This window comes from Nesoenas mayeri (assembly GCF_963082525.1).
Source record: "Nesoenas mayeri genome assembly, chromosome: 2".
NCBI lineage: Eukaryota > Metazoa > Chordata > Aves > Columbiformes > Columbidae > Nesoenas > Nesoenas mayeri.
In genome coordinates, this window is record NC_137543.1 from 113,317,467 (window position 1) to 113,343,684 (window position 26,218).

Here is a 26,218-nt window from a genome sequence, read left to right on the forward strand (position 1 = left end):
TTTAACATTCAAATGCATTAATTTAAAATGTTTCCAAAGGAGACTACAGTATGTTGGAGACATTGAAATCACGGAAGTAAAACAGAATCAGTATGAACTGATACTCTGGACCCAACCTGTAAATCTCATTCATGCAGTCAAGCCACATACGGCATTCAGAACGCATTCAAAAAATAAGACAAGATCAAGTGATTTTCATTATCTTACAGAATTTATAAAAACATTATTATACATTACAAAAAGCCTTTTGTCAATTAAAATTACAAAACACTTAAAATGTGTAATACTCTTTTAAAGAAAGATTATATCTATTTCAATATGTACAGGTAACAGTTTATATCAAAACCTGATCAAATAGAAGACATACAATATATAACTTTCATATCTAATTAGAAGTATTCACACTGTCAAAAATATGAATGTGTTTAGAAATTACTGTTCTTGTATATAAAAATAGAAAAGAGAGATATTGCAAGTACCTCACCCAAAGACTCAACATTTTCCAAACATAGGAAGACTCAGAACACAGCAGATTTACAATGGTAACCTAAAAACACCGATTAAAACCTCTTTAAATCAGAGAAACTATCCTTCTATTATTCTGAGTATTCCAACTCAGAAGAATGATGATGTAATTTAACAGGGAAGAAGACAAATTAGAAGACTGAGTAGAAAAATACCCCTAATAGGAGGCAGAAACATTATTTTTTCCTACTTGTTTTTTTCTTTGGCTTTTTGTTACTTTCAAGCTACCACATAGATTTGAAAGGAAATTCATCTTGTCACAGGTTTTAACAACTACATCACCAGCACATAGGTAATTATTCTGACACAAGTGATTAAAAACTGAACAGCATAATTTGCTTTTTCTCTTCAGACTCTTCTCATTTCTGACCCCATCCCTCTCTTCTTCTTTTTAACATTTTTTAAAATTCTAAAATTACATTGTTGAGGATAGAATAGCCATCTGCATATTTTTTCTAATTATCATTTCCCGCATCTTCCTTTTTTTCTTGAGAGTTTTTTATTGACGAGTTCTTCAAAAGCCATGCTTTCATCTTCCACTTCATTTTCCAAGTCTCTATCATGGACAAAGCCTATATTAAAAACAAGAAATTAATGCAGAATGGAAAACCCCAGGACCTTTTCCTTTTGATAGTATGACAAGCTATGTCATTGTTATTTTATATGCCAGCAATATACCTTCATATAATTACGTTTAAGAAGTACTGGGCTTAATATTATAATGTCCTTCATAGCTCTGCTAGGAACCAGAGACTGCTAAGCCACTTGCTCCACTAGTAATTAATTTTTACACTGAAAATCCATTTCTATTGTTATTGTTTTTGACTTTAAGAAGTATGTCTCTCTTCCTTCAAAGTTCAGTTTCAGCAGACAATATATTTGGTTACTGACTTAAAAGACAGACTACAATATTGCTTGTGAGACACTGAGAGCACTTCCATGTAGTCTTAATAACTAGATCTTTCTTGGAATAGGAAAGTCTAACACAAGGCTTTATCACAATCACATTTTCTAAAATACAGCTACTTTAATGCTTTACTTGTAGCACAATTTGTAAGCCTGATCACTTCATTGCTGCCTTTTAATGCAATTGCTGCAATCCCACCACCTAAGTATGTTCTTAAACCTAAACAGACAAGGAGGAACAATGAAGTCTTAAATTTGTCCTCAGAGGTCTGTGATGCAATAGACTGTATCAGTGTATGTTTCTTTTGGTGCAAAACCAAGTGAAATGTAAGTGAGAACAAAAGAAAACCAACCACGTATAATATTTTTCCACAGAACCCTTAAAAGCAAGCTAAGGATTAGATTTGTTAGGAAGCTGGTTTCCAAGAACTCGGATCCATGCTGCCCATAGATGCACTGCTGCACTAGAGTTAAGGAACAGCACTGCCTTGCTGGTGAAGATGAAGATGGCTCCCTGCCCTACAGAGGTGCCCCCTTCTTGTTGCCTAGAGGGCAAGTGAATATCCTCAACACTGCTGACTTTGAGACTGAAGTGATGCTAAGAGACCATCACAGAACAGTGTCCTCTAGGGGCACAAAAACATCTATAATTTGAAAACATACCTTCTTCTTTTATCCTATGAGAGTCCATTTTCTTCAGCCACTTACGAGCCTCGTCAACAGTGGCAACCAATTTGTTGGCTTGTTTGGTTATTATTTCTTCAGCTGAAATGGAGCACAATTAACATTCTGTAAAAACACTAGCTAAGAAATGGACAGCAGCTAAGAGCCAAGCACAAAATGAAGTTACTCAGAGCTGTGCTCTATGATGATACTGCAAAGCAAGAAGTGTCAGTCACCAGTCATCTCATGTGCAGGCAAATGGGGATGAACATGCCGTATGGGTTACTCCCCATTCCAGTCAACATTTCTAGCACTATCAGAGAGGCTCTCCATCCTTGTGCTGTCCCTTTTAAGGTATACCTGAAACTTCTGAAAACATTCTGGTTTATTTAGGTGAACCTGCTTTAGCAAGTGGGGTGGACTAGACGATCTCCAGAGGTCCCTTCCAACCCCAGCCATTCTGTGATCTATTTTTGGGCATTTGAGTTCCTGGCTTTCATTATCCCTCTGAAATTAAACAAGTCAAAGTAAAACATAGACCCAAGATGTTGCAGTCCTTGCTTAACTGCACCATTAAGGACTGGAAAAATGCTTGTTACAAAGTGAGGGAAAACAAATCTCAAAGGCAAATAATTTCTGTAAATATAGTTTCACTGAGTGGAAGAACAAGATAACATTTATCAAACAATTGTCATAAGAAAATAAACTATTACCTAATTAAGTCTATGACATATATAATATTCATCAGTATCATGGTTCATTGAACAGAAAGCCAACTAAGTAATAAGCAAAACTTTATGGACCTCATCCATATGTAAAAGCTTTCCACAAGGAGTAAATATAAAGCTTACACATGAAGACCACAACCTAACTCTTAGTTAGGTTAAATTTAATGCATTTCACTGATCAGAGCTGATGAACATATCAAATATCACAGTTTTTCATTACTGTCAGACATCACAGGCAAAGTGACAACTTGACAGGGTTGGTGGATTTCTACAACTAAAGCCAATAACAGTGTTTTGATTTAAGATGTCACTTTCCCACATCAAGTACCCCAAACAATTTTGCTCCTAGGCTACTCATACAGCAATTCAATTTTGCTTTCAAAAATCAGCATAGAATAATGTTTTATACATACGAGTTAAAAATAAATCAAATATCAAAATACGTACCTCTTAAGTACCATAATTTAGTGAACTTTATAAAACCAAGGTTGACTTTGAGTGCCTGACACCCTATAGATTTGTAGTTAAGTATTCACTTTTGTTCAGCCCTAGCAAAATTACAAGTTCAGGGATATCCTTAACCAAAGATTCCAAGTGCTCTTAACACTCTGCTCCTGCATATCCAAATTACTACAGCTGGCAGAACTAAGTAAGTAGGAAATAGTAGAAAAATTAGGAAATATTATCTGGTCTAATGTAACAGGCTACCGTAAGATGGTATAAATTCAGAGAACACTGCACATCTGACCATGTAGTTAAAATTCACCACTATTCACTTCACCTGTACTACCTGATGTTTACTTTGTGTTTGGAAGAGGTGAGAATATATTTTTTAATATTTTCAGCTGTCTCAGTTCCTCTTTTCCCCAGCTACCTGAAATACCTGCAAATACCCTTCTATTGACAACATCAAGATTTTCAAATGGAGCTTTGTCAGGTGGAGAAGTTTGGCCACAAATAACTTATTAAATTGTTTGAAGTAAAAGTAGAAAGGTCCTACCTTTAGCCCAGTCTTTTCTCTCATAGATTTCCTCTACTGCATCTGAAATCTTCTTAATATTCTCTTTGATTTTTCTCTGGCATAAGTTGGAACCCTCTTTATATGCTAAGCCATCTTGGGTGTAGGTCTTCTCTGTAACAGCTTCCACGACTTCCAGTCCATCATATATTATTGGATCGATCTTTCTTCTGAAGAAGTCGGCATAGTGTTTGTAGGCAGCATTATTCTTTCTGTGTTCATCTGTGTTTCTGTGCTCTGTGTAAGCCTCACTGGCCACAGAAGTTGCATTCCCTTCTGCATGCAACTTTTCTTCCCCACTGATCTCCATTGGTGTCACAGCTTCAGAAGCGTCTGGCTCCACGTTTTCTGACCGGCTGAAATAGTTCTCAGAGCTCTGGATGAACCTGACTCCACAGAGGTCACACTGTGTTTGGTCAATATCTGCTTTTTTGAAGATGTCTGATAAAAATTCCTCTCCTTCCATTGCAACAGGTTCAGCTTTGGAGCAAGCCTTCCTTTTCCACTTCATGCACAGAGAAACGAAATGGAAGACACGACGCAGCTGGCGTTGAGCAGACGCTTTCTGTTCTTGCTTCTGTTGCTTGCTGAGTGCAATGACTTCCAGGGGATCCTTCTGGTCTTCTAAGCAATGAACCCCTTCAAGTTCCTTTTCTAGCTCATCAGCATATTCTGTCTTATCCAAAGAGGTCACAAACCTGTCAAGGTTTATGGTTTCATACAGGATGCCCCGTATGGGTGGGTGCCCCTGAGTGTACGCAGAGTCCCACTTCCATCGGCAGTCCACCAAGTACTCTGCATCTCGCTCTTTCAGAAGCTCTTGCAGGCCTACAGCAATTTCTCTTACATGTGTAGCATTACTCACTTGTTCCACAACCCTTAGCAATCTTTCAGGCACTTTAGAGGGAGAGTCTTTTCTCATTGCGTTCAGCATTTCCTTGATTTCAGGAAAGTAGCGACATAAGTGGGATCTATATTTAGAATCCTGCACCTGGTCGGCGTTCAGTAACATCACTAAGCACAGCACTACAGTCCGCTCAGCCTCCCCTGAAGTTATGCAGTCAGGATCCTGGAAAGCATCCAGAAGGACATTGAACATTCCATTAACTCCACATAAAACTTTTGCTAGATAACAGAGATGAAACATGAAATTCTGCACAGCCACATATGGGTCCTTTGGTCTGTACTCCTGTATGATAGAAAATGTGTCTCGAAGTTCTTTGTTATGGTCCTTGCTTCTGAACAAAAACTCCCAGTAATGAAGAAGAGCAATGTAACTCTTTGGAAAGCAGAGAGTAAGGTTCTTGGACAGACGCATCAGGACAGCACAGCAAAGAATATACTGGAATTCCAACAACATCACCGTGTTTCCTATGCTTGGAATCAGGTACCTTGTGCATTTCTTGACCAGGACATTCATAAAACGGAAAAAAAACCTTTTACAGTTTTCCGGGTTCTTATGAACATAGAATTGCTCAAGTGAATTTTCTAGAAGTCGAAAGAAGCACAAGTGTGTTTTCCCTGCATTTTCATCATTTTTGTCAGGTAGCAACATACCATGTCTGCCCTCTATTCCTTTGGCCTTTCCTCCTCGGCCTTTACTCTTTACTAGAACAAAGTTAAGTTCTTTGCTATAATCATCCTCTTCCTTAGAAAGAAGTTTCTCAAGCTCTTCAGGATATCCTGAAGATAAGATGAAAACCTGCATGACACTTAGCCACAAGTCAGTTGATTCTCTTCTGGCTACAGCATCTTCCTTTTTAAACTTAAATGTGATGTACTCCTTCAACAGCGTTCTACAGGGTTTGGAAATAATGTTACTAAATTCCAGTGTTTCTTCGCACGCCTTTGGGTTCTCAGACAGGATTCTCAAATGAAAATGATTAGGAAAAAACATTTGTAGGAGGGCTTTACATGATGCATATTTATCAGCAGTCAAAATGTCATCAAAGCTTTTGCACTGATTCAGTAGCTCTTTAGGGAGAGTGCGTGTAGCTTCCAACAGCAGTCCATTTATTGCCACCAGATGCATTTTACACTGAAATATCGTCTTTGCTTCACGACGCAACAAGGGCCTATGGTAATTCTCACAGGTTTTATCTTCACAGTTCAAGCCAGCAATGAACTTCATACAAATATCAGGGTAATGCTTGTTCAGTAACTCATGGGTGATAGAGCACAATCTGCTTAACAAGTGCTGAGTCAAAGCTGATTTTACCTCCTCTGTGCTTACTGAGAAATCACCTTTTGTCTTCTTCTCTTTTAGACTTGGCTTGTCTGATAAAAACTTGAGAATGGGTTCAGCTTCATTTTGAGACACCTGGCAACTGTCACCTGTTGGGACAATCCCAAAATAGGCAAAGCATGACTTCACCATATCTTTCTCCACATTGGTGGCTGCTTTCTTCAAACCCCTAACTAGGCTCAGAAGAGCCATTAAGCCGCGTGGTGCCATGAAGAGGATGTTGTGGCTAGCAGTGCTGCAACGACACAATGCAAAGAGAGCTTCCACTGCACCAGCAGAATGATTCAGAGATAGGAACTGATAGTACGCGTTGCGCAGCCTGTCGAAGTCTCGCTTCAGAGCTCCCTGCAAGAACACAGCCTCAGCAATGCCAGACTTGTGCCCAGTTTGTTCACAAAGTTCCAGGGCTTCTCTTAGGATAACCTCCATGTCTGCCAGGGCTGGTTCCGAACAGCAAGTCACAGCGGCACGTGCTGCAGCAAGCAAACACGACGCACGAAACTCTTTTATAGCTGTGAGGTTGGCTGCTTCCAGAGCAAACCCATGTTGTTTCATTAACTTGGCCGCTTCTTCCTCTCGACCTTCCCTTTTCAATAAGTCTGCTGTTTGGCGCAAGCATCCACGAGACTTCAGAAACTCAAGCTGATCGTCTATATCGAGTTTCGAGAGGACTCGCATCATCTCCTCAGTTCTGTTCATACTCAGGTACTTTGCAGCTGCTTCCAAATACAACTGATTCGCGGTACATGAGAGTTTGGAAACCGTTTGTCCTTTTGTATTTAACATCTCTTCATATCTGAAATAATAGATGCACCAACTTACTACCACAGGTGAGCAATCTAGACAAAAAAATACTGCGTTTTTCAAAAGCCTCCAAAAAATTAAACAAATAGCTGCCTCCAGAAGCCCTTCCTTCAAAAAGACCAACTATTTCAAGTGATTTGTCTATCATGTGAAAAAACAATCACATCATCTTAAAAGATCTACGGAAAGAGTTTAGTTACAACATAAGGCAAGATCATTAGAACTTCTGATACAAACAAGGCACAAGGTTTACAGCATTAGTGAATCTTTCTCCATGCTGTCAAATCACTCTACAAATTATTTAATCACATTTTGCCAGTGATAATCTTTATTTATTAAAGTAAGCCTCAATGTGGAATCGTTGTTTACATGAACAGAAGCCAGAATGAAATAAATCAGAATTTCAATGAATTATCAACAGGCTGAGATAAATAATATTATGTAAAAATTTCCATAAACCAATCAGTTTAGAGAACTCTATCATTTCTCTTGTATGTACCAACACATACTTGGCTGCTTAATAAGTGCCTGAGCAAAGTACCTTGTTGCATCTCTCAAAACATGCACTTTAAACCACTCAATTATTAATTACTATTTTAATAATTTCTTATCAGCCAATATCTAAGCCAGTCTTGTAAAAGTATTTTCTCCTGCATGCTGAGAATAGATTTTTTTTTTTCCTGATGGGTGAGTAAATTATCATAGCCTTTCATTATCATCTTTTTCATGATAAACGTGGGAGTACAGATTTTTGTACCTAGGCTGATGAATTTGCATGAATGATTTGGGGAGGCTGATTTTAAAAAATCATTAGTTGGTAAGGTGACTTTAATGCTTGAACTTTTTCATCAGACTACCTCTACATATTAAACAAGCTTTAGTCCTTAAAAAAAGTTGCCATTTTTAAAGGTACCTCACAAAGGATTTCAGTGAGGCTATGTGACTGTAGGCCTTGCTAGAATTCTAATTGTTATATGTATTTCTTTAAAAGCCATCAATTGATTTAGGTACAAAGAAAGGTATGGCAAATAAATGAACTGGGTATGCAAGAATGTGCTGAGGATGCCACAGGGATGGTGCCAGATGCAAAGTTCTGTCAAAATGATACTAATAAAATCAGTTTATCATGCACAGTGCAAGGCAGCGCTTAACTGCCCCAGCCAGGACAGGGGAGATGGAAAAGTTCATCTTGGGGACTGGGACCAAGAATCTGTTAAGAGAGGCAGCACAAGCTGGTCATTCAAATCACTATTCTTTACTCTAAGTTAGAAATTTCGGGAGACAAATAATTAATTTGCTACAACAACTGCTGCGTTATATACCACACATCTAATGGTTATACAGTTATAGAACTCAGTGACTAAGTGGTTAAGTCCATCACTATTTCATGCTTTAAAAAAGAAGTATTTAATACTTCTATTAAATGTTTTTGTCATATTTACCATCAGAATCTAGTTCAGAGGACTGGCTGAAGGAGAACCTACATGACAGGTAATAAAGACTGGAAAAAATTCTGAGGAAAATGAAGCTAGCCACTGCTCCAGCTGTGAATGTGGTAGGATAGCTTCCACCATGTTATCATTACCCAAGTGAGAATTTTGACAAAGTTAATTTAACTTCATATAAAACAAAGTCAAGAAGCAAAACTCTAGTGAAAATTTTATGGTGAACTAGCTGTATTATATTGAATTTGGAAATGGAAAAGATAATTATACTTCAGTACCATCTTGGAAGACATACCTTTCAACTGCCTTTGCTGCTTCTTCATAGAGTTCTTCCTGACAGTACATTTTAATTGCCAGATCAAACTCCTCAATTTGTTCATAACATTCAGATGCTTCTTTATAGCACTGGCTTTTCTGATAGTAAACTGCAGCGTCTTTCATCTGCAATGCAGAAGTCAGTAATGAAACTGAAGTGCTCCAAACAGTCAAATCTACATGGATAGAATAAATTTAGTAATTCCATCAAGTGTCTCATAGAGAAGAACACTTTAGTAAAATGTAATCAAAATATCTGAATGTAATCAAATACATACTAATGCCACCATCATTAAAACCGAACATATTATTTAAAAAACTTCAAAATATTTGTGTTTGAAAAACTACAATGTAAAATTAAAGGTATTATAATGGATTTCCAATGCACTTTTTATTTGCCCAGTTCTGCCTGCTATGAAAAAACACCACACAGACTACTGTTGACTTGCAAATTTCTCAGAGTCGACAGGATTAAATTAAAACAGTTATGGATGCAGAATGGGAAGTTGTAACTTAAACTTAGAATATTTGGGAACAATTACTTTACATTCTTCTAGTGGAAATGCACTGCAAATAAAAAATGTTAAACATCCTCATATGCTTAGAAAATTGTTAGTACATTACTTAATCCTTGCAAGTGTCAAGGTTCCATTTAAATGCCTGTAATCAGTGAAGTTTCAGTATCAGAGTATTGAATGAAGTAACAGCTTAATTTTCATTAAATGAGTCATTAATTAATTTTTGACTGCAAAGCAAAAATGACTGATGGTGACATTTGAGGAAAGACAACGAAATAAACCTAGACTGCATAACTGCATCATTATCCCCTTCATCCTCTTCTGGCTACTCTGTGACAAATGCTTCCTCTTAAATGGCCCAGCTTAAAGGGCTGGTTTAGTTCAGCTAGTACAATTTCAGAGAAAAATACTATTACCTTATGACTAATATGAGGGGAAAAATAGCTGTAGGAAAAGGAAAGTGACAAGGAGAGGACAGTTTAGAGGATTTAATACCTTTCCTAACTTTTTACACAATTCTGCACAAAGCCGGAGCTCCTTTGATTGAAACAGACATTTTAGTGACAGTATTGGTTCTCCACATTCCAAGTAAGTTTTAGCCAATGTCATATATTCCATCTGTTTTTCCCTGTAGAAAGTAGGAGAAAATAACAAACGACACCCAAATTAAGTTTAGGATCACATGATCTGTCACTGAATCCAACCAATGCTGACATCCTGTGTTTTTCTTCATAAATAGCCTTATGAGGTATTACCTTACAATTAGTCATATTTTGGGCTGACACTGTTCTGTCCAAAGTCTGTTCCAGAACCTCACTGCCATGGCAGTAAAAAGTTGGGTTTTTTTTAATTTAAATTCTTAAACTAAATACACTAGTGTAGTTTTGTGCTCCTTCTCTCTTCTAGCTTAACTTGCTCCTTCCTTTCTGGTATTTAGCCCAAATGCCATTAAAGACAACAATCCAATTTGTTCTCAGCCTTTGTTCTGTACAAATAAACAAGTCCAGCCTTTCTGACATCATCACAGCATGCCTATCTTCCTCCTAGACCTAGTCTGAATTCATCATTCCTGAGCCAGGAGAATCAGAACCATACAGAGAATTTCATATTATAGACCACACAGGAATCTTACTTATGCTTTGTACACCAGCATTAATAACTCTACTAAAAAAATCTGCCACTTTCACAGTTTCATTATTACATATGTTCTGTCAACTTAACGTATCTTAATATATCCAATTTCTTCTCAAATTTTATCCAGTTGACAAGCAGTCCAGCTTACAGCCAACTGAAAAAAAAAGATTTTTCAGTCCCATCAGCTACTTCTCTATGATCACAAAATTTTATGAGTAACCTTATACTTCTAGCCAGAGCCACTAATATAAAAAAGGTACTTAAAAAAGGTAAAATCTTGATTAAATCCTTTCATTTCTCCAGACCTTCCCCCTTCTCCCTTCAGTGTTAGCTTCCTCTGCTCTAGTCATTCCTTACCCACTCTGGTATCTCTGCTAGTTTTCAGCCTCCCCAGAATGAACAGGAATTAATTCACTTAGTTCTAAAGTCCTCCCCGTGACATTTTATCTTGTTTTATTTGAGACAAGTCCCAAACAATTTTCCAGCCTCTTCAGGAAACTCCAAACTTTCTCCCCTGAGCTATTTTGCCCAGCTGACAGCATGAAGTAAATGAGTCATCTCAAAATCTGTCCCTTTAAAACTTCCCTTCAGTTCAGACCCAATTCTGCTTATTTAGTTTAGATTGATTCTAATACTAATTTCACCTCAGAGCACACTTTTTGTTAGTGGCTTTTCTCCCCAACCGTACAGCACCATTTCTTCTTCTTTGTTAAGTGAATATGCAGTGGGGTTAACTGAAGTTGAGCACTGCTGATGCTGCACCTTGAATACTGTGTTCAGTTTTGAGCCCCTCATCAGAAGAAGGACATTGAGGTGCTGGAGACAGTGCAGAGGAGGAGACAAAGCTAGTGAGGATTCTGGAGCACAAGTCTGATCAGGAGCGGTTGAGGCAACTGGGGCTGTTTAGTCTGGAGAAAAGGAGGCTGAGGGGAGACCTTATCACTGTCTACAACTACTTGAAAGGAGGTTGTAGCATGGAGGGTGTTGGTCTTGTCTCCAAGTAGCAAGTGATAGGATGAGAGGAAATGTCCTCAAGTTGTGCAAGGGGAGATTTACATTGGATACTATCAAAAAATTATTCACGGAAAGGGTTGTCAGGCATTGGAACAGGCTGCCCAGGGGGGTGGTGGTGTTACTACCCCTGCAGGTATTTAAAAGACATGTAGACGAGGTTCTTAGGGACATGGTTTAGTGCTAGAGTTAGGTTAGGTTATGGTTGGAGTCGATGATCCCGAGGGTCTCTTCCTGCTGAAATGATTCTATGATTCTATATGCTCTTCTATCTATAAGAATATAAAGCCTCTTGAGGTAACACACATACTGTTGCTTTTCTCTCACATAACCAGTAAACCCTTTCAAAGGCCATGTGTTTTGACAGCCCATGGTGTATAACTGCTTTCACTACTCCCCAAAGGGAGCAGTGCCCCAGATCCTGCTGGAGCTGTGCCAGACTTCCCAATTTCTTAAATCTTTTGCCACCCCCAGATGTATCACCCATGTGGTTCTCTGATGTCTCCAGTCCGGTTCCACAACTGTGGTGGGAAACTCTCCCTACACACACACATGAGGTCTGGTGCTGCAGAATGACATTTGCTCCTTTGCATTTACACTTACCTGGGACTGCTTTTCTTTGAGTGCACCTTGAGAACAGCATCGTGTGCCAGGGCCAGTTTTGACTTCTCAGCTGCTCCTCCCTTTTGGTAACATTTGGCTGCCACCTGAAGTGAAATCACACACAGCATTCACAAATGTGCACACAGCCCATGGCTTATCACATAAAAGCAATACTTAATTTTACAGTCACTGTAATGGAAAACAGAAAGACTGGCAGGGTGCCTGGAAGAAGGAAAAGGTAAAACATTACAGTGTTTTTTTTAGGACAAAATGAATAGCTATGAAGTCAGTCCACATGTGTCTAGCACAATTAGAATTTTAATTACAATGTTTTTACATGGAAGTAGTGAAAGTAAAATTCCTGCTACACGGATGGAACAAATAGCACATGCAATTTGAATGATGGCCTAAACCATTAATTGATAAGTCACCAGGCATCTACCACATAAATTCTATTAATGAGGAAAACCAATGTGTGCAAAGTTAAAACCTAAATGCATGGAATATTTATTCATGCATTTACCATAACAGGCCCTTTCTGTGATAAGCTAAAGAGAAACAACAGGAGTCACTATGTTCCTAGCAAGGTTTGCTTCATTGTCACCCCACTTATTCTGCAACACCATTATTATTTCTTTATTCTATCTACTAATGTAGTGTTTGCTTGTGTTCGGAAATTGCACATTAGTAGCCATTCTTAGAACTGCCAAATTCACCAGACAATTTCTTCTTAATGTAGCAATGATAAGCAAAGATCAGGGTTATAAAGAAAGAAGAAGAACAGATAATACAGCTAATACATTCCAGATTTCAAGATAAAATTCTTTCAGCTGTGTGGTTTTTATCTAAATACTTTTCTGTCTATTTAGAAAATTGCCTATTTTTTTTTCAAGGGAAGATAAAGACTGTACGTATAGTGGCAACTAATTATTTTGATTTTTGCGTTGTTCTAAATATCTATTTACCCTATAAAAATTATATGTTGCTGGCAACAAAAAAATGGAAGCTTTCCTTCTTCATCATCAAAAAGGTATCCCAAAATTTTATTCATAGAATATCTCAAGTTGGAAGGGACTTATAAGGATCATCATGTTCAAATCCCTGCTTCTCACAGGACTACCTAAAACTAAAGCATTTGACTAGGTGCTCCTTGAACTATCAGGCTTGGTGCTGTGACCACTGCCCTGGGGAGCCTGTTCAGTGACCGACGACCCTTTCAGTGAAAAACCTTTTCCTAATATTGAATTTGAACTTCCTCTGACACAGTTTAATTTCATTTGCTCATGTCCTATTGCTGGTCACCCCTTCCGCTCTCCTCCTTGAGGAAGCTGTAGACTGCCATGAGGTCAACCCTCAGCCTTCTCCAAGCTCAACAAGCCAAGTGACCTCAGCTGCTCCTCATAAGTCATGCCTTTGAGACCTTTCACCATGGTGGTCACCCTCCTCTGGACCCTCTCTAATAGTCTGATGTCCTTACACTGAGGCACCCAAAAGTGCACACAGTGTTCCAGGTGAGGTTCCACCAGTGCAGTGTAGAGTTGGGCAACCACCTCCCTCAAACAGCTGGCAATGCTGTGCTTGATGCACCCCAGCGCATGGTCGGCCCTTTTTGCTGCCAGGGCACACTAGTGGCTCATGTCCAAATTGCTATCAACCCAGACCCCCAGATCTCTTTCCACTGCGCTGCTCTCCAGCCTCTTGTGCCCCAATTTGTACCTATAATCAAGATTACTCTGCCCTAGGTGCAGAATCTGGTACTTGCTTTGGTTACATTTCATATGGTTAGTGATTGCCCAGATCTCTAGTCCATCCAGGTCTCTCTGTAAGTCTGCTCTACCCTCGACGGACTCCACAGCTTCTCCTAGTTGAGTATTGTTGGCAAACTCATTTAATGTACACTCAATTCCTGCGTCCAGATCATTTATAAAAACATTAAAGAGCAGTGGCCCTGAAACTGAGCCCTGAGTGGGGAACCCCACTGGTGACTGGCCTCATATAACCCCATTCACTATAACTCTTGAGCCTGACCCCTCAGCTAACTGCTCACCCAACGTACTGTGGACATGTTTAGTTGTGTGCTGGACATTTTGTCTGGAAGGATACTGTGGAGACATTATCAAAAGCTTTGCTAAAGTCCAAAACCACCACATCTACTGACTTCCTTTGATCAACTATATGGGTGATCTTGTCATAAAAGGAAATTAAGTTTGTTAGGCAGGACTCTCCCCTTGTGAATCCATGCTGGCTGTGACCAATGACTGCACTGACTCTCAGGTGATTTTCAGTAACTCCCAGAATAACCTTCTCCACAATTTTATCAGGCACTAAAGTGAGACTGACAGGTCTGTAATTACCAGGATCTTCCTTCTTACCCTTCTTGAAAATTGGGACATTTGCCAGCTTCCAGTCAACTGGGACCTCTACAGACTCCCAACACCACTGAAAAACAATGGAGAAGTCCTGCAATAAAATCGGCCAGCTCTTTCAGTACACTGGAATGAATCACATCGGGCCCCATAGACTTAGGCACATCCAGCTAGAGCAGGAAGTGTTAAACAAGTTCAAAGTTGGCTGGGAGTGTGTCATCCCCCCAGTCACAGTCTTCCAACACAGGGCTCTGGGGTTCCAGGGCCCATAATCAGTGTTAAAGACAGAGGTGAAGAAGACATTAAAGGTCTCTGCTTTGTCTATGTCCCAATTTGTGAGATGACTGACCTCATCAACTAATGGACTGATGTTATCTCTGATCCTCCTTTCATTGTTAAAAAAATCCCTTTTTGTTGTCCTTCACAGTGCTGGCAAGCTTGAATTCTAATCGAGCTTTGGCTGCACGAATTTTCTCCCTACAATGGCAAATGGCGTCTCTGTTGTTGTCCTCTGTTGCCTGTCCTTGCTTCCAATGTTCATACACTTTCTTTTTCTGCCCAGGTTCTAGAACAAGACCACTGGGTCAGCCAAGCCAGCTTTCTGCCCCATTTGCTTGACTTCTAATGCTTTGGAATTGCCTGCTCCTACACTCTGAAGAGATGGCTCTTAAAAAGTGACCAGTATTCATGGACCCCAAGACCTTCAAAGATTTCCAGGGGACTTGACTAACTGGCTTCTTCAGAAGCCCAAAGTCTGCTCTCCCCATACCCAGGGTTAAAGTTTTGCTGGCAGTCTTTCTCCTACCCTGTTTCGTCCAAAATAAGACCTATCCCAAAAATAAGCCCTAGCATGATTTTTCAGGATTTTTGAGGATGCTTGAAATACAAGCCTTACTCCAAAAATAAGCCCTAGTTACAGTTCTTTAAAAAGTCAATTTAAATAGTGTCCAGGCAGCAATACATGTAAAAGACTAAGCATCTTTTGGAGCAAAAAATAGTATAAGACTCTGTCTTATTTTCAGGGAAACAGGGTATCACCAACAATCTGAAACAACTACTACATGGTCACTGTGACCAAGACAGCCAGCAATCACCACTTTGCCCATGAGTCCCTCTCTGTTTACAAACAACAAATCTAGATGGGTATCTGCACCAAGAAGTTATTTTCAATATGCTCCAGAAATTTCCTGGACTTTTTTATCTGTTCTATGATATTCCCAGTTTATGTCTGGGAAGTTAAAATCACCCATAAGGACAAGGGCAGTTGATCTAGAGATTTCCCATAATTCCCTGTAGAATAATTGGTGGTGTTGTCCTGGCTGGGTTTTGCTTCCATCCCATTACCTGTCATCCCATATCTGGACTGCATTAACAATCAATTTAGGAAATAAAAGACTGTAAAATCTCCATGTTCTTTAAATAGTAGGGGAACAAAATCATCATTTTGCTACTTTTTCTGCAGTTTTCTTAGTGCTCCCTTGGTTCTCACATGCTGCTCCCTAATGTGTATTTTGTATCCATCCCTAATTACTATCAAAAAACAACATTAAAAGGCTCTGAGATCATCACCCAAATCAATATACTTCCAAGAAATGTTTTCATTTTCCTACAGTAATGTGTAATCATCAAGCACGTGGTTTCGATTCACAAATTATGGTCAATTCCAGTTGTTGCTAATAATAATTTTTTTGAATAATCTTTCATTTGTGTGCATTAAAATGTTTTTCCCTCATTGGACTGCAAATTTATGAGTAGGGAATTGAAGATTACAGACCAAAGGCTTGCTCTCCCTGCTTACTTCTTGCAAGCTGTTTACAAGTAGTCTGTAGACACCTACACAACTACAAACCACAAAGTAAGATAAACTGCTACAGAGCAACTGAAGATTTACAGATAATTATGCAAAGAAAAAGTAATAGTTCAGAATAGACAAGAATCCTTATTTCAGATAAACAGATGTTCCTACCTCCCAGAACTGATGTTTAGCATAGTAGTCTCCCTGTGCAATCCATTCTTCTGGAGTTGAAGTTTTAGCAAACATGCTGTCATCTAACTCTAGAAGGTTGGGGTAATCATTTTATGTTAGAAACCATTTATCAAGTACCAAAAACTAAGCATTAACATCTCATAATGTTCCTAACTCTTTATGATTTGAGTTCACACCAGTAATGGTAACTATGAGTTAATACATTTTATCCCTCTCAATCAGCACTGAAAATCAACAAGCTTGGTTTGTTTTTGAAAGACCTTTAAAAATCATGCTTGTTTTTTAGACAAACCTTTGAGGAAATAAACTGTTTTTATAGAAACTGTATTCTTTCATTTGATAAAATGTTTTTATCTGGGATGGCTTTCTGTCAACTGCCTTCATTACTGTGCAGGTGTGACAGATGCACTCCTCCTGTTTGAACTAACTAAACTTTGGTCCGAGCAGAAGCTCATCAAGGAGGCCTAACCCAAGTAAATCCTACTGTGTGAGGCTACCAGTGAGAACACAGCACCAAAACAAAAAAAAAAACAGTTTGGCTGGAGACTGGTCTGATAAGCAGCTGAAACTCTAGACACACAGCAGAAAATGTGACTACAAATCAAGCACTCCACGCTATAAATATCTGCAGCCATCAGGGTCCATTGAGTAATCCCTCCCACAGCGGCTGGCTGAGGAGCCGTGATCTCCCCTTGAGTTGGGACATTTCTCAGGGTTAACCCTTGAGGCTGAGAAATTGCCCTTACCTGACACCAGGTATCAACGGGACGGTGACATTTTTTGCATGCATGTAACATGGGAGATATGTCTAGTAAGCCTATGTGATAATCCGCATATCCCATACTAATTTTAAGTGTAGTAAATAGCATTGACTGCCAATCCGTCATTTAGGTATGTAAAATACATACCTAAATCTACTTGTTAGAATTCAATTAACTACTAGATCAGATCTGAGTGATCTCTGACTCTTCTGCAGCACCAGGAAAACTTATACTAATGAATTAATAATGAAGTTATGTATTAACATATACAACTGGCCTTTGGAGGCAAAAGAAATAAGACCCAATGAAATCAGTGGAAATTTGCAAGGGCAGTTATCAAGGCATACTGTTAGAGGGAACAAGAAATTTAACCAGCTTTATTACACAGCCTAAAAGCAAGAAAGCGTAAGTAGGCTGTCCTGTCTGAAAGTCTTTTAAGAAAGTTTTAGGATAACTTTACCTTTCTTTTCATCTGCTTTGACAACCTGAACAAATTCTCTTTTAATGAAATACTTAAAAGCTGGGGCCCGTTTATCGCTGTCTTCATCAAAGATCCAAAGGTTTACTCTGGCTCTTGTAATGGCAGTATACAATTGCTTTAGTTCTCCATTTAGCATCTGAAGCAGAAGCCAAAAACAAAAAGCAACACATCAAAATAAAATAAAACGCCAGATGAGCTAGATTGTTAGAAAGATACGTACTTTGCAACTATAAGAAAACAGTGTACATATGCAGAATTAAAAATAAATAAGAAACTACCTTTAAGTAAGCAAATCTAAATATTAAATATGTGATTTTCAATTACATAAGCCGTTATACAGCTAATTCGCATGCAACTACTGCTACAGCAAATCTAGCAGCTCCAGGTGTGATGGTCTATTTTCCTTCTAATCACTTGCACATACAATTATTCATTTTTTACAATACAATCCTGAAAATATCTGACTCACTGGATTCTAAAAAGTTTCCTTAATTTTAAGGCAGTGACACTGATCTGAAACCAGACTGAAGTAACAAATATCACCACGCTGATTTGCTTTAACCACAGCTGTTCTGCAAATACACATAAAAGTCTATTACACATAGTTTTTGTTCTCTTATCAAATTACATTTGCAAAAAACTTCTTATGTTTCAAAATCAAGATTATATTAATACAAATGTGAACAACCAAAAAGATAAAGTAAGCTAAATAAACACGGAACTAAAGTATCAAAGGATTTCTTCAAGTAATTTCCCTACTCCTAAGACTTAAGAATTTAGTTTATCCTATTCCCAATGCCAAGAAAAACTCACCTTGTACATTTCTACACTAAAAGGAGTTCTTTTCTGCACACCAGTAGCATCCTCTAAAGGCACTTCGACTAGCAATTTTCTTCCTACTTCCACATCTGAATCAGGAGTATAAGAAGAAATTATCTTCCATTCTTTACTAGCCTAAAAAGTCATGAGAATGAGGTTTACTTGTAAGGAGCAACCACTACTATCCACATATGCAAAAGATAAGGTTCTACATTGTGACTGACCAATGCACCCCCCCAGCTGAAGAATGCTCAGAAAAGACGAGTGGAGATAAACAACAACAATCTCAGAGAAGAATTTACAGAATAACCATCAATTTTCACCAAGAAAGCTGAAGTCCATCTCGGCACTAGTTGGATTAGAGGGTAATCTTTGAGATACATGTCTGTAGCAGGTGGCCATCAAGTCAAATAAACAACTTTCTCTAAAATACCTAGTACAGAGCAATGTCCTCCTGAGCCATCGAGACCAACATGAGGGAAAGTAAATATATGGTACAGCAAAAAGTGAGCAACGAGCAAAACAAACCTGGAAGAGTACAACTGGCTTGAGCCAGCTTCAGACTATGTATTACTTCCTGGGGACACCCAGCACCATGATGGTGGAGCATACAGGGACTGCTAATAGAAATCACATTTGTATTGTGATTCTGCTGTATATGGCCACTGTTATATTATGCTTGTCTTGTGATTTCAGGATACTGCTGTATCACTGTGCCAAGGCTAAATCATATGCAACACCTAATGCATCAAATAAGTAAATTTGATATTAAACTCAAAAACCTCCTTGGGTGGACTATACGTTTTCAGCTAAAAATCACATGAGAAATTGTTTTGAGGGCTAGAGGCAGAGGGTATCTGCAACAGAGACATTCACTCTGAATATTTAACTGCAGAACAGCTCAGTCATGGGCATTCCTCAGTCTCTGCAGGCATGTTCACTAGGGATGCTGCCTCGCTGGGGGAAGTAGGAGAGTTCACTGATGTTCAGCAACAACAGAGAAGCTGCTGTGGTCAATATCTCTTTGCAAGGAGCCTTGAGGACAACAGCCTTCCCAGGTCTGGAGTTACAGGAAACCCTGGAAAGACAAGGTCTCTCATTCTGTTTCATTTTGTTTGGGGCTGAGACATGACTTTAAGTCCATGAGCTAGCACACCAAAAGAACTGGCAAGATGTAAGCTAGCAGAGTAGTCTCAGTACGCAGCAGAAATGTGCATGTGCACCTGCTTGCACTATTGTGTGAACCCCAAAAGCTCTCCCTTAAATTGCAACAGCCAGTCTGAAGGAAAACGCAGCACAAGGGGAAGACAGTCTCAATTCATAAAGCTATTAGCCCTGTCTTCTACTGTGATGAAACCACCCATTTCCAGAGGAAACAGAGAATCCTTCCCCAGCTGGAAACCAATTAGACCACATGTCAAATCAAGACAAGGAAAAAATGCAGGAAATGGATAAGAATTAAATACCTCCGAGTCTGTGAAAAAGTTGTAAAGGAGTACATCATCAAATTCCAAGCCCTTTGCTTCATAAACTGTCAGTACAAGTGCTAGACTGAGTTCCTCAGGTATCTTCTCCTTTGCAGTTTCATTTGCCACTAATACCACCTGTCACAAAATACATTAATAAAAATAACATATATATTAGCAAGCGGGAAAAAATGGTAATAGCTGCATAGAGAAGGCATACAAACATGTCACAAAAATGTCAGAGCCTTCTCAAAACCAGGTAACATTTAACACAGACATACCAGTACACTCTGCAAAAAAGGTCACAAAGCTGTCACTAGAAGACTGACAAATGCGTGGTATGTGCAGACAGTTGCAGATCTGGTGTAAGAAATTTTGGACTTAGAAAGGGATGGGACAGGCAACACCTGATGCAAAAAAGAACAGAAAGAGCCAGACATGTACTAAGAAGAACCAGAAACCAACTCAATAAAGATTTCTAAGTTTAAAAAGCGTAATTTATCAGAGAGATAGAAGGGCTTCAAAAAGAAGGTTGTGGGCAGTCCGTATAAAATGTTGATTTAGCAACAGAGCTGAAAGAATCTGGAAAAAGCTGTATAAGTAAGAAAAGCAAACCTGATGTGCTCCAAATTCAATGGGTTGCGTTTTCCTTTTGTTGCCCCTCAGCAGAATTGCTAGGTCACTAACACTGCAGGACTCCAAGACCGTAGGTTTTGGCCCATCAAAGAGACCACAGTCCTTAGGAAGACGATCAAAAGATTCTGGGAAGTAATGCTGAAGCAAATCAACCACTCCAGATGCTAAACGGAGAATACCTGTAATAAGCAGAATACAGATTTTAAATTTCAGTCTGTCTCGTACTCTCTCACAAACGTACTCTTCAAGGATTTTTTTTAGAATTTTGAAATTAAGAAATAACATGGCAAAAAACACCAGTCAGAGAAGAAAAGCTGTAAGGCCCACTTCATATTTCTGCCATTTTGAATGCACCTTATTCTTGGGCGTAATAAAGATCAGAACAGATGTTACAAAGACTTAGCAGCACCCTCACAAAATGAAGGTCCTAAATGAGAAACAAGTAAGAAAAGCAAAAGTAGTGCACCAATGCTGCAAAGTCTAGGAATTTGGGGATGAGACAACAGAAATGGTTATGATTAATCATATTTGTTAAGTTTTCCTTCAAATAAATACAGTCAAAACATGCAGTAAGCATGAGTGTTCAAAAAAAGTTAGTTCTTGGTTTTCCAGTTCAGGTGTCAAAACACAGAATTTGCATGTCAGAAAAAGGTGACCATCTGATCTCTTAAAAAAACAGGCTGCTTAAAGATGCTTTGCATTCACCAGTAGAAAACTTCAATCATTAGTGACATCTGCACAGGTTCAGATCATAAATAAATTTGTTACTCTACCTGAATGGGACCTGTAGTTCTGGTACAACTGATATATCCTTTTTGGCTTTCGAATACGCTGCTTCTTGCTCATGGAATTCTTGCTTGCATAATGAAACAGTGACCTCAAATCACTAAAACGAAAAGCAACTCCTTTCATTATGCTCTGGGCCGTGTCACCAGTTAGAAACATGGTATTAGGGTCATTGACACATTTCATTAGCAGTGCTAGCTCAGCTTGGGTGAAATCCTGTATCTCATCACCATAAAACTCATGGATGGACCATGGCAGCACCCTGAGCTTTGAGAGTCTTTGAGATAAATTATATAGCAAATCTTCTTCATCAAAGTAACCTCTCTGCGATCGTATCTGCTGATAAAGACAAAAGAGATGATAAATTTCACTTCTGTCTTCTGTGAAGTTTGGTGCTCTCTTTCGGCCTAGCTTTTTGTACTGCTCCTCAGTAAGTTTACCCCCAGAGCAACTGAGTGCCTCAAAAGAGCCTTTCAGAAATGACTTTATTTCTTTCCAAACCAGTGCTGGATTGTACAAGCTTTTACCTTTTATCATTTTTGGCCATATTTCATTTGCAAATACATCGTAAGTCACAAAAGTCCGAGGATCACTTTCCCTAGAGTACCCATCTGCAGCTCTTTCATCATCATCGTGTTCTGCTTCAACATTACCTTCTTCATCTTCATCTTGCCAATTTGGTACCACCAAGTCTTCCTGAGGACTCCAACCCACAATGACTCTTTTAAGGCTTCCATCTTCATTTCTTGGAAAAAATGGATCAGGCATGGATGCATCCAGTAAAAGCAACAACTGCTTGGAGGTGACAAAGAGTGGAAAATTTTCATCTTTAATGTCCTGTAGCTTGTGAACATTTGGCTCCAGGGGCTTGAAGTGACTGGTTACCTTGGAAGACTTGCTAAGTTCAATAAAATTCTTCTGAACTTCTTGGCACAGGACAGGATTTTTTGTCACAAAGATCTGGTGCAGGTGCTCCAGCCTGTTGGATGCTTCTGCACCACACATTTGGACTTCTTCATGGTCATCACACGAATTCATTTCTGCACCACCTGTGCTTGCAGGAACCTTTTCATCCTCACTGTCCTCGTCTTGCTCATCGCTCACTTGCTCCTCACTGGAATCATCACTGTCTTGATTCAGTTCACTCTCTTCCTTCTGTAACTGAGCTTCTTCAACGCCACTGTACTGCCTTTGCTGCCATGTTTGCCTCTCCAGCAGAGGACCATTTGCCAAGGTGGATTTTTCCCAGTATGAATAGAATTTCTTCCAAAGCCTATACAAGCAGCAAGTCGTCTTCCCCGTCCCACTTCGTCCAATTAAAATGATTGGTTCCATGGGCTTTGGATTGAGGTCAATTACTGCATACTCCAACTCCCCAACTCGGAAGGGGTATTCAACAGAAGAATGTACATCGTTTATAATGTTAAGTGCCATGTTAGTACTGAAGCTGTGAAATTTCATTATGTTGTATTCCAATTCTGCTGCACTAGCTGGAGGGAAATACTCAGGTATGGTATGTTCTTTTGATTTTTCTGCCTCTAGGTCTTCAATGTAACAACGTGGAACACGCTTCTGTGTTGTCACGTTGTGGTTCTGATGTCCTTCATTTATGCCCTTGAGCTTTTTCCTCAAGATGCAGGATAAACCACGATTGTAGGAAATACATATATTATCTAAGACACGGTTCAGCTTGCAGTGGTCGAGAACAATGGCCCAAATTCTGATTATTTCTGTGTAAACTCTACCTGATTTTTCTGGAAGACTTTCTGTCTGTTCTGCCTCCATAATCTTTTCTGCACTCTCGCTGCAACGAGGAGAAAAGTCGATGGCAAGTTCCCACAGCATTCTTGCACCTTTGCCCAACTTCGCTTCATAAAGCTGGATATCAGCTTTCAAATGTTTCAGCGGCTTCTGAAGACCCCTAGTCCATTCCCCATTGCCAAGCTGCTTAATTGTCTTTATAGTTTTAGTTTTCAGATAATGAGGCACCGCTTTGCTGCCCAACGTCTTCAGCATTTCAGGAGTGCACTCTATTTCCCAGGTCATGTTATCGAACTCCTGCACATATGCCTCAATATCCAGAATCGTCCCCTCTTCTTCCTCTGGTTCTTTCTTCTCTCCACTAGGCAGGTCCATACTAAATTCCCCTGCTCCCTTCTTTTTCTCCCAGTCATCCCCTTTTCCTTCAGGATAAGCTATGCTTCCAGAAGGTTGTGAGGACTCACTTCTTTCCTCCTCCAAATTAGTCTGGGCTGAAGATGGCTTTTGTACCAGAGGATGATCCTTTCTCAGGGTGTCACCCAGTTTCAATTGCTGAATTAAAGCTGTGATTGCCTGCACTAAACTTTCCCGCAGCGTTAACGGGCTATTTATTCTTTCTGTTTCCTGCTTTACCAATTGATCTTTCTTTGTCTTTACAGAACATGGGGCTTTTAAAACATTATGCAATGTGTTGCCAGATGGTGCCTTTAATGAGGATCCAGATGAAGAACGCCCTGTGCTCTTTGGCTGTGAAATCTCAGAGGCTGGAACGGGCTTAGATGTTTTAACTGACTGCCCTGCTATATCCTGCCGGTGCTTCTTCTTCTCCAATGTGGCATTATTCCAAGCAAGTAGCAGTGGGTCATTTTTTTTAATTCTATACCTCACATCTCTTCCCAATTTGTTTTTTATATTAAAGTTAACATCAAATTTTGCCAATGACTCCATTATTCTCTTAGCCTGTTTTGAAAATCCTCTCTGAAAAATAACATGCATCACTGTATTTCCATTCTCATCTTGTATGTTTGGATTAAGAAATGGAAAATCAGAAGGTCTTGAAGCAAAGAGATCAAGTAGATAGTTCAGGATGTTAAAACCAGTGTTATCTGAAAGAAAGAACACAAAAAATAATCACTTGCTTTACAAGGCTGCTTTGTAGGTCAACAATTTTTAATACCATTTTTTTTTCTTGCAGCTATTAAATTAAAATCAACTTGCTTTCAAAATAAAAAAAAAAATCTACATTTCATGCTTGTAAAATATGCTTACTTGAAATGGCTCAAAAGTGAGCTTTTCTAATATCCAGGAAAAAACAATGCAATGGCAGCAAAGCTTTAAAAATCCCTAGTGCTGCAATTGTTCCTGCAGCACCAGTCAGTTTCATTCCTTTTTTAACCTCCAGGTGCAGACACATTTGTTCACCTTCCAACATCAGCCCCGGCTGCTACCCAGTGTGGGCTGGTGACTCGGGTCATGTGCACACGCAGCAGCTCTGGGTACCGCTCTGGGGTCATTTGCTTCATTTTAATATGCCATCCAGAAGTAATCTGCTGCAGATAACTTTGGTTTACTAAAGTAACCTGTGGCAAATACAAATTATTTCCAGATATCTGAGGTCCCTAGAACAATTTCCTACAAAAGAAGATTAGCACAATACCTCCCCAGGAAAAAAAAAAACAAAACAGAACAAAATATATATATACACTTTATGGCTTTCTGGATTTAATCCAGATAATAGATGTGATTTAAACTAGATAATATATGTGCAACTTTTCTTTCCTAACTGTAAAACAGTGACACACCAAAATCATTGTGAAGAAATTCCACCTCAAAAAACTTTACATAGTGAAAAATACTTAGGATATTGTCACTGGACTTCATAATCTTCTGATTTAAGATTTACAACTGGCAGTATTTATGCTTTTAATCTCTCTAAAGCTATTAAACTAAATGTGTGTACTTTAAAAATTAATAAATTCAGGATTTTTAACTATTTTAATTCTTCATCCCATTTTTTTTCTTTAATTTAAAATCAAACCTGGCTTGGGGCTTAATTTGATAGTTTATCTGAATTTCTTAATGTAAGCCCCACAGTCCTTTCACTCACTACTCCTCTGAACTAAACTTTGCTTGATTTACAGCTAAACAGAGAAACAGATTTCAGATGCCACTGCAGGATTTCCTTTAAAGTCTGCTGCCATTGCTCTGCGTTTTCCTTCCTAGATCCTGTTTGCTTCATTCCCACTCAGTACACATTTTACAGGGCTTCAAAGAGGAGCTCCCCTTTCTAAAACAGCTTGATTACACAAGAATATGTTCCTAAAACAGTAACATTACAGCTGCTTGATTCTCCCTGGTCAGCTGAGCTGCCATTAACTCTCCTCACAGTCCCAGCCACTGCAACCAGAAAGCAGAACGCATCAGCTTAACAAAGACTGGTGTGTAGTATCCTCTGACCTGCAAACTTTGGGGTCTGACACACAGTCAAACACCCTGATCTGCTGCTATCACATCATTAACAGCAGCAGAAGGGGCAGTGGGCTGGACAGGTAAGAAACGGGGACGTTTTCAACAGCTGCTGTGAGAACGAGCGGTGCACTTCTGCTAGAGCCCTTTGTGACACCTCAGCCCAGGCAGACACAAGCCTTACCTCTATTATTTAAACAGATGGAAACTGCAGCATGCAAAGGGGTATCTCCTTGTGCAATAGAGACATTTCGAGGATCTGCACCTTTGGTCAGCAGCAAGTATACCAGTTCAAAATACTTCTTTTTGAGGCATATTTTCAGCGGTATTTCCGAGTTGGTTCCAGTCCCATCTGGCAGAGCTGGTGTGAAGGATATGAAAATATCAAGGGTTAAATCCAATAGGTCAAATCTGCAAATTACACAAAATTCTAAACAGATGAAGGTACATGCTGACTGCTGAGCAGGTGACTTTTTTTTTGTCAGCTTTTTACAGGCATCTGTTAAAGAGTTACTGACTAAGAAAATCTTCAGAATCTCCTCTGATCTCCCATTAAGTTGAGCAACCAGTTCTCCTGTTGTGATAGGAAGACAAAAAAGCGAGAACGTGTCTTCTTCAAGTGAGTCAGTCACTGACTGAAACAAGAAGCCTTCTTGCACCTCTGGCACTCACAAGGTTGCAGCAGGACTGTGCATCCATAATTTATAGCTAACATCAAGCTAAAAGGTGAAATGAAAAATGCCAGAGTGATCCTAGGAACAAACCTCAAGCGAA

The 26,218-nt window shown here is 39.2% G+C and overlaps 1 protein-coding gene across 1 annotated transcript in view; it reads right to left on the reverse strand.

The window, feature by feature from the left end:
• Positions 1–987: 987 nt before the first annotated feature.
• TRANK1 (tetratricopeptide repeat and ankyrin repeat containing 1) overlaps positions 988–26,218 on the reverse strand; it is a gene marked incomplete at both ends in the record, with an annotated part of 43,884 nt that continues 18,653 nt past the window's right edge. The window contains 13 exons of the mRNA XM_080339698.1: positions 988–1,097; positions 2,095–2,196; positions 3,823–6,881; positions 8,630–8,775; positions 9,663–9,795; positions 11,916–12,019; positions 16,248–16,336; positions 17,490–17,646; positions 18,324–18,464; positions 19,796–19,933; positions 20,411–20,610; positions 21,205–24,084; positions 25,629–25,805. Coding sequence (XP_080195824.1) covers positions 988–1,097; positions 2,095–2,196; positions 3,823–6,881; positions 8,630–8,775; positions 9,663–9,795; positions 11,916–12,019; positions 16,248–16,336; positions 17,490–17,646; positions 18,324–18,464; positions 19,796–19,933; positions 20,411–20,610; positions 21,205–24,084; positions 25,629–25,805 — 7,436 coding nt within the window. The remainder of the gene's footprint in view (positions 1,098–2,094; positions 2,197–3,822; positions 6,882–8,629; positions 8,776–9,662; positions 9,796–11,915; positions 12,020–16,247; positions 16,337–17,489; positions 17,647–18,323; positions 18,465–19,795; positions 19,934–20,410; positions 20,611–21,204; positions 24,085–25,628; positions 25,806–26,218) is intronic.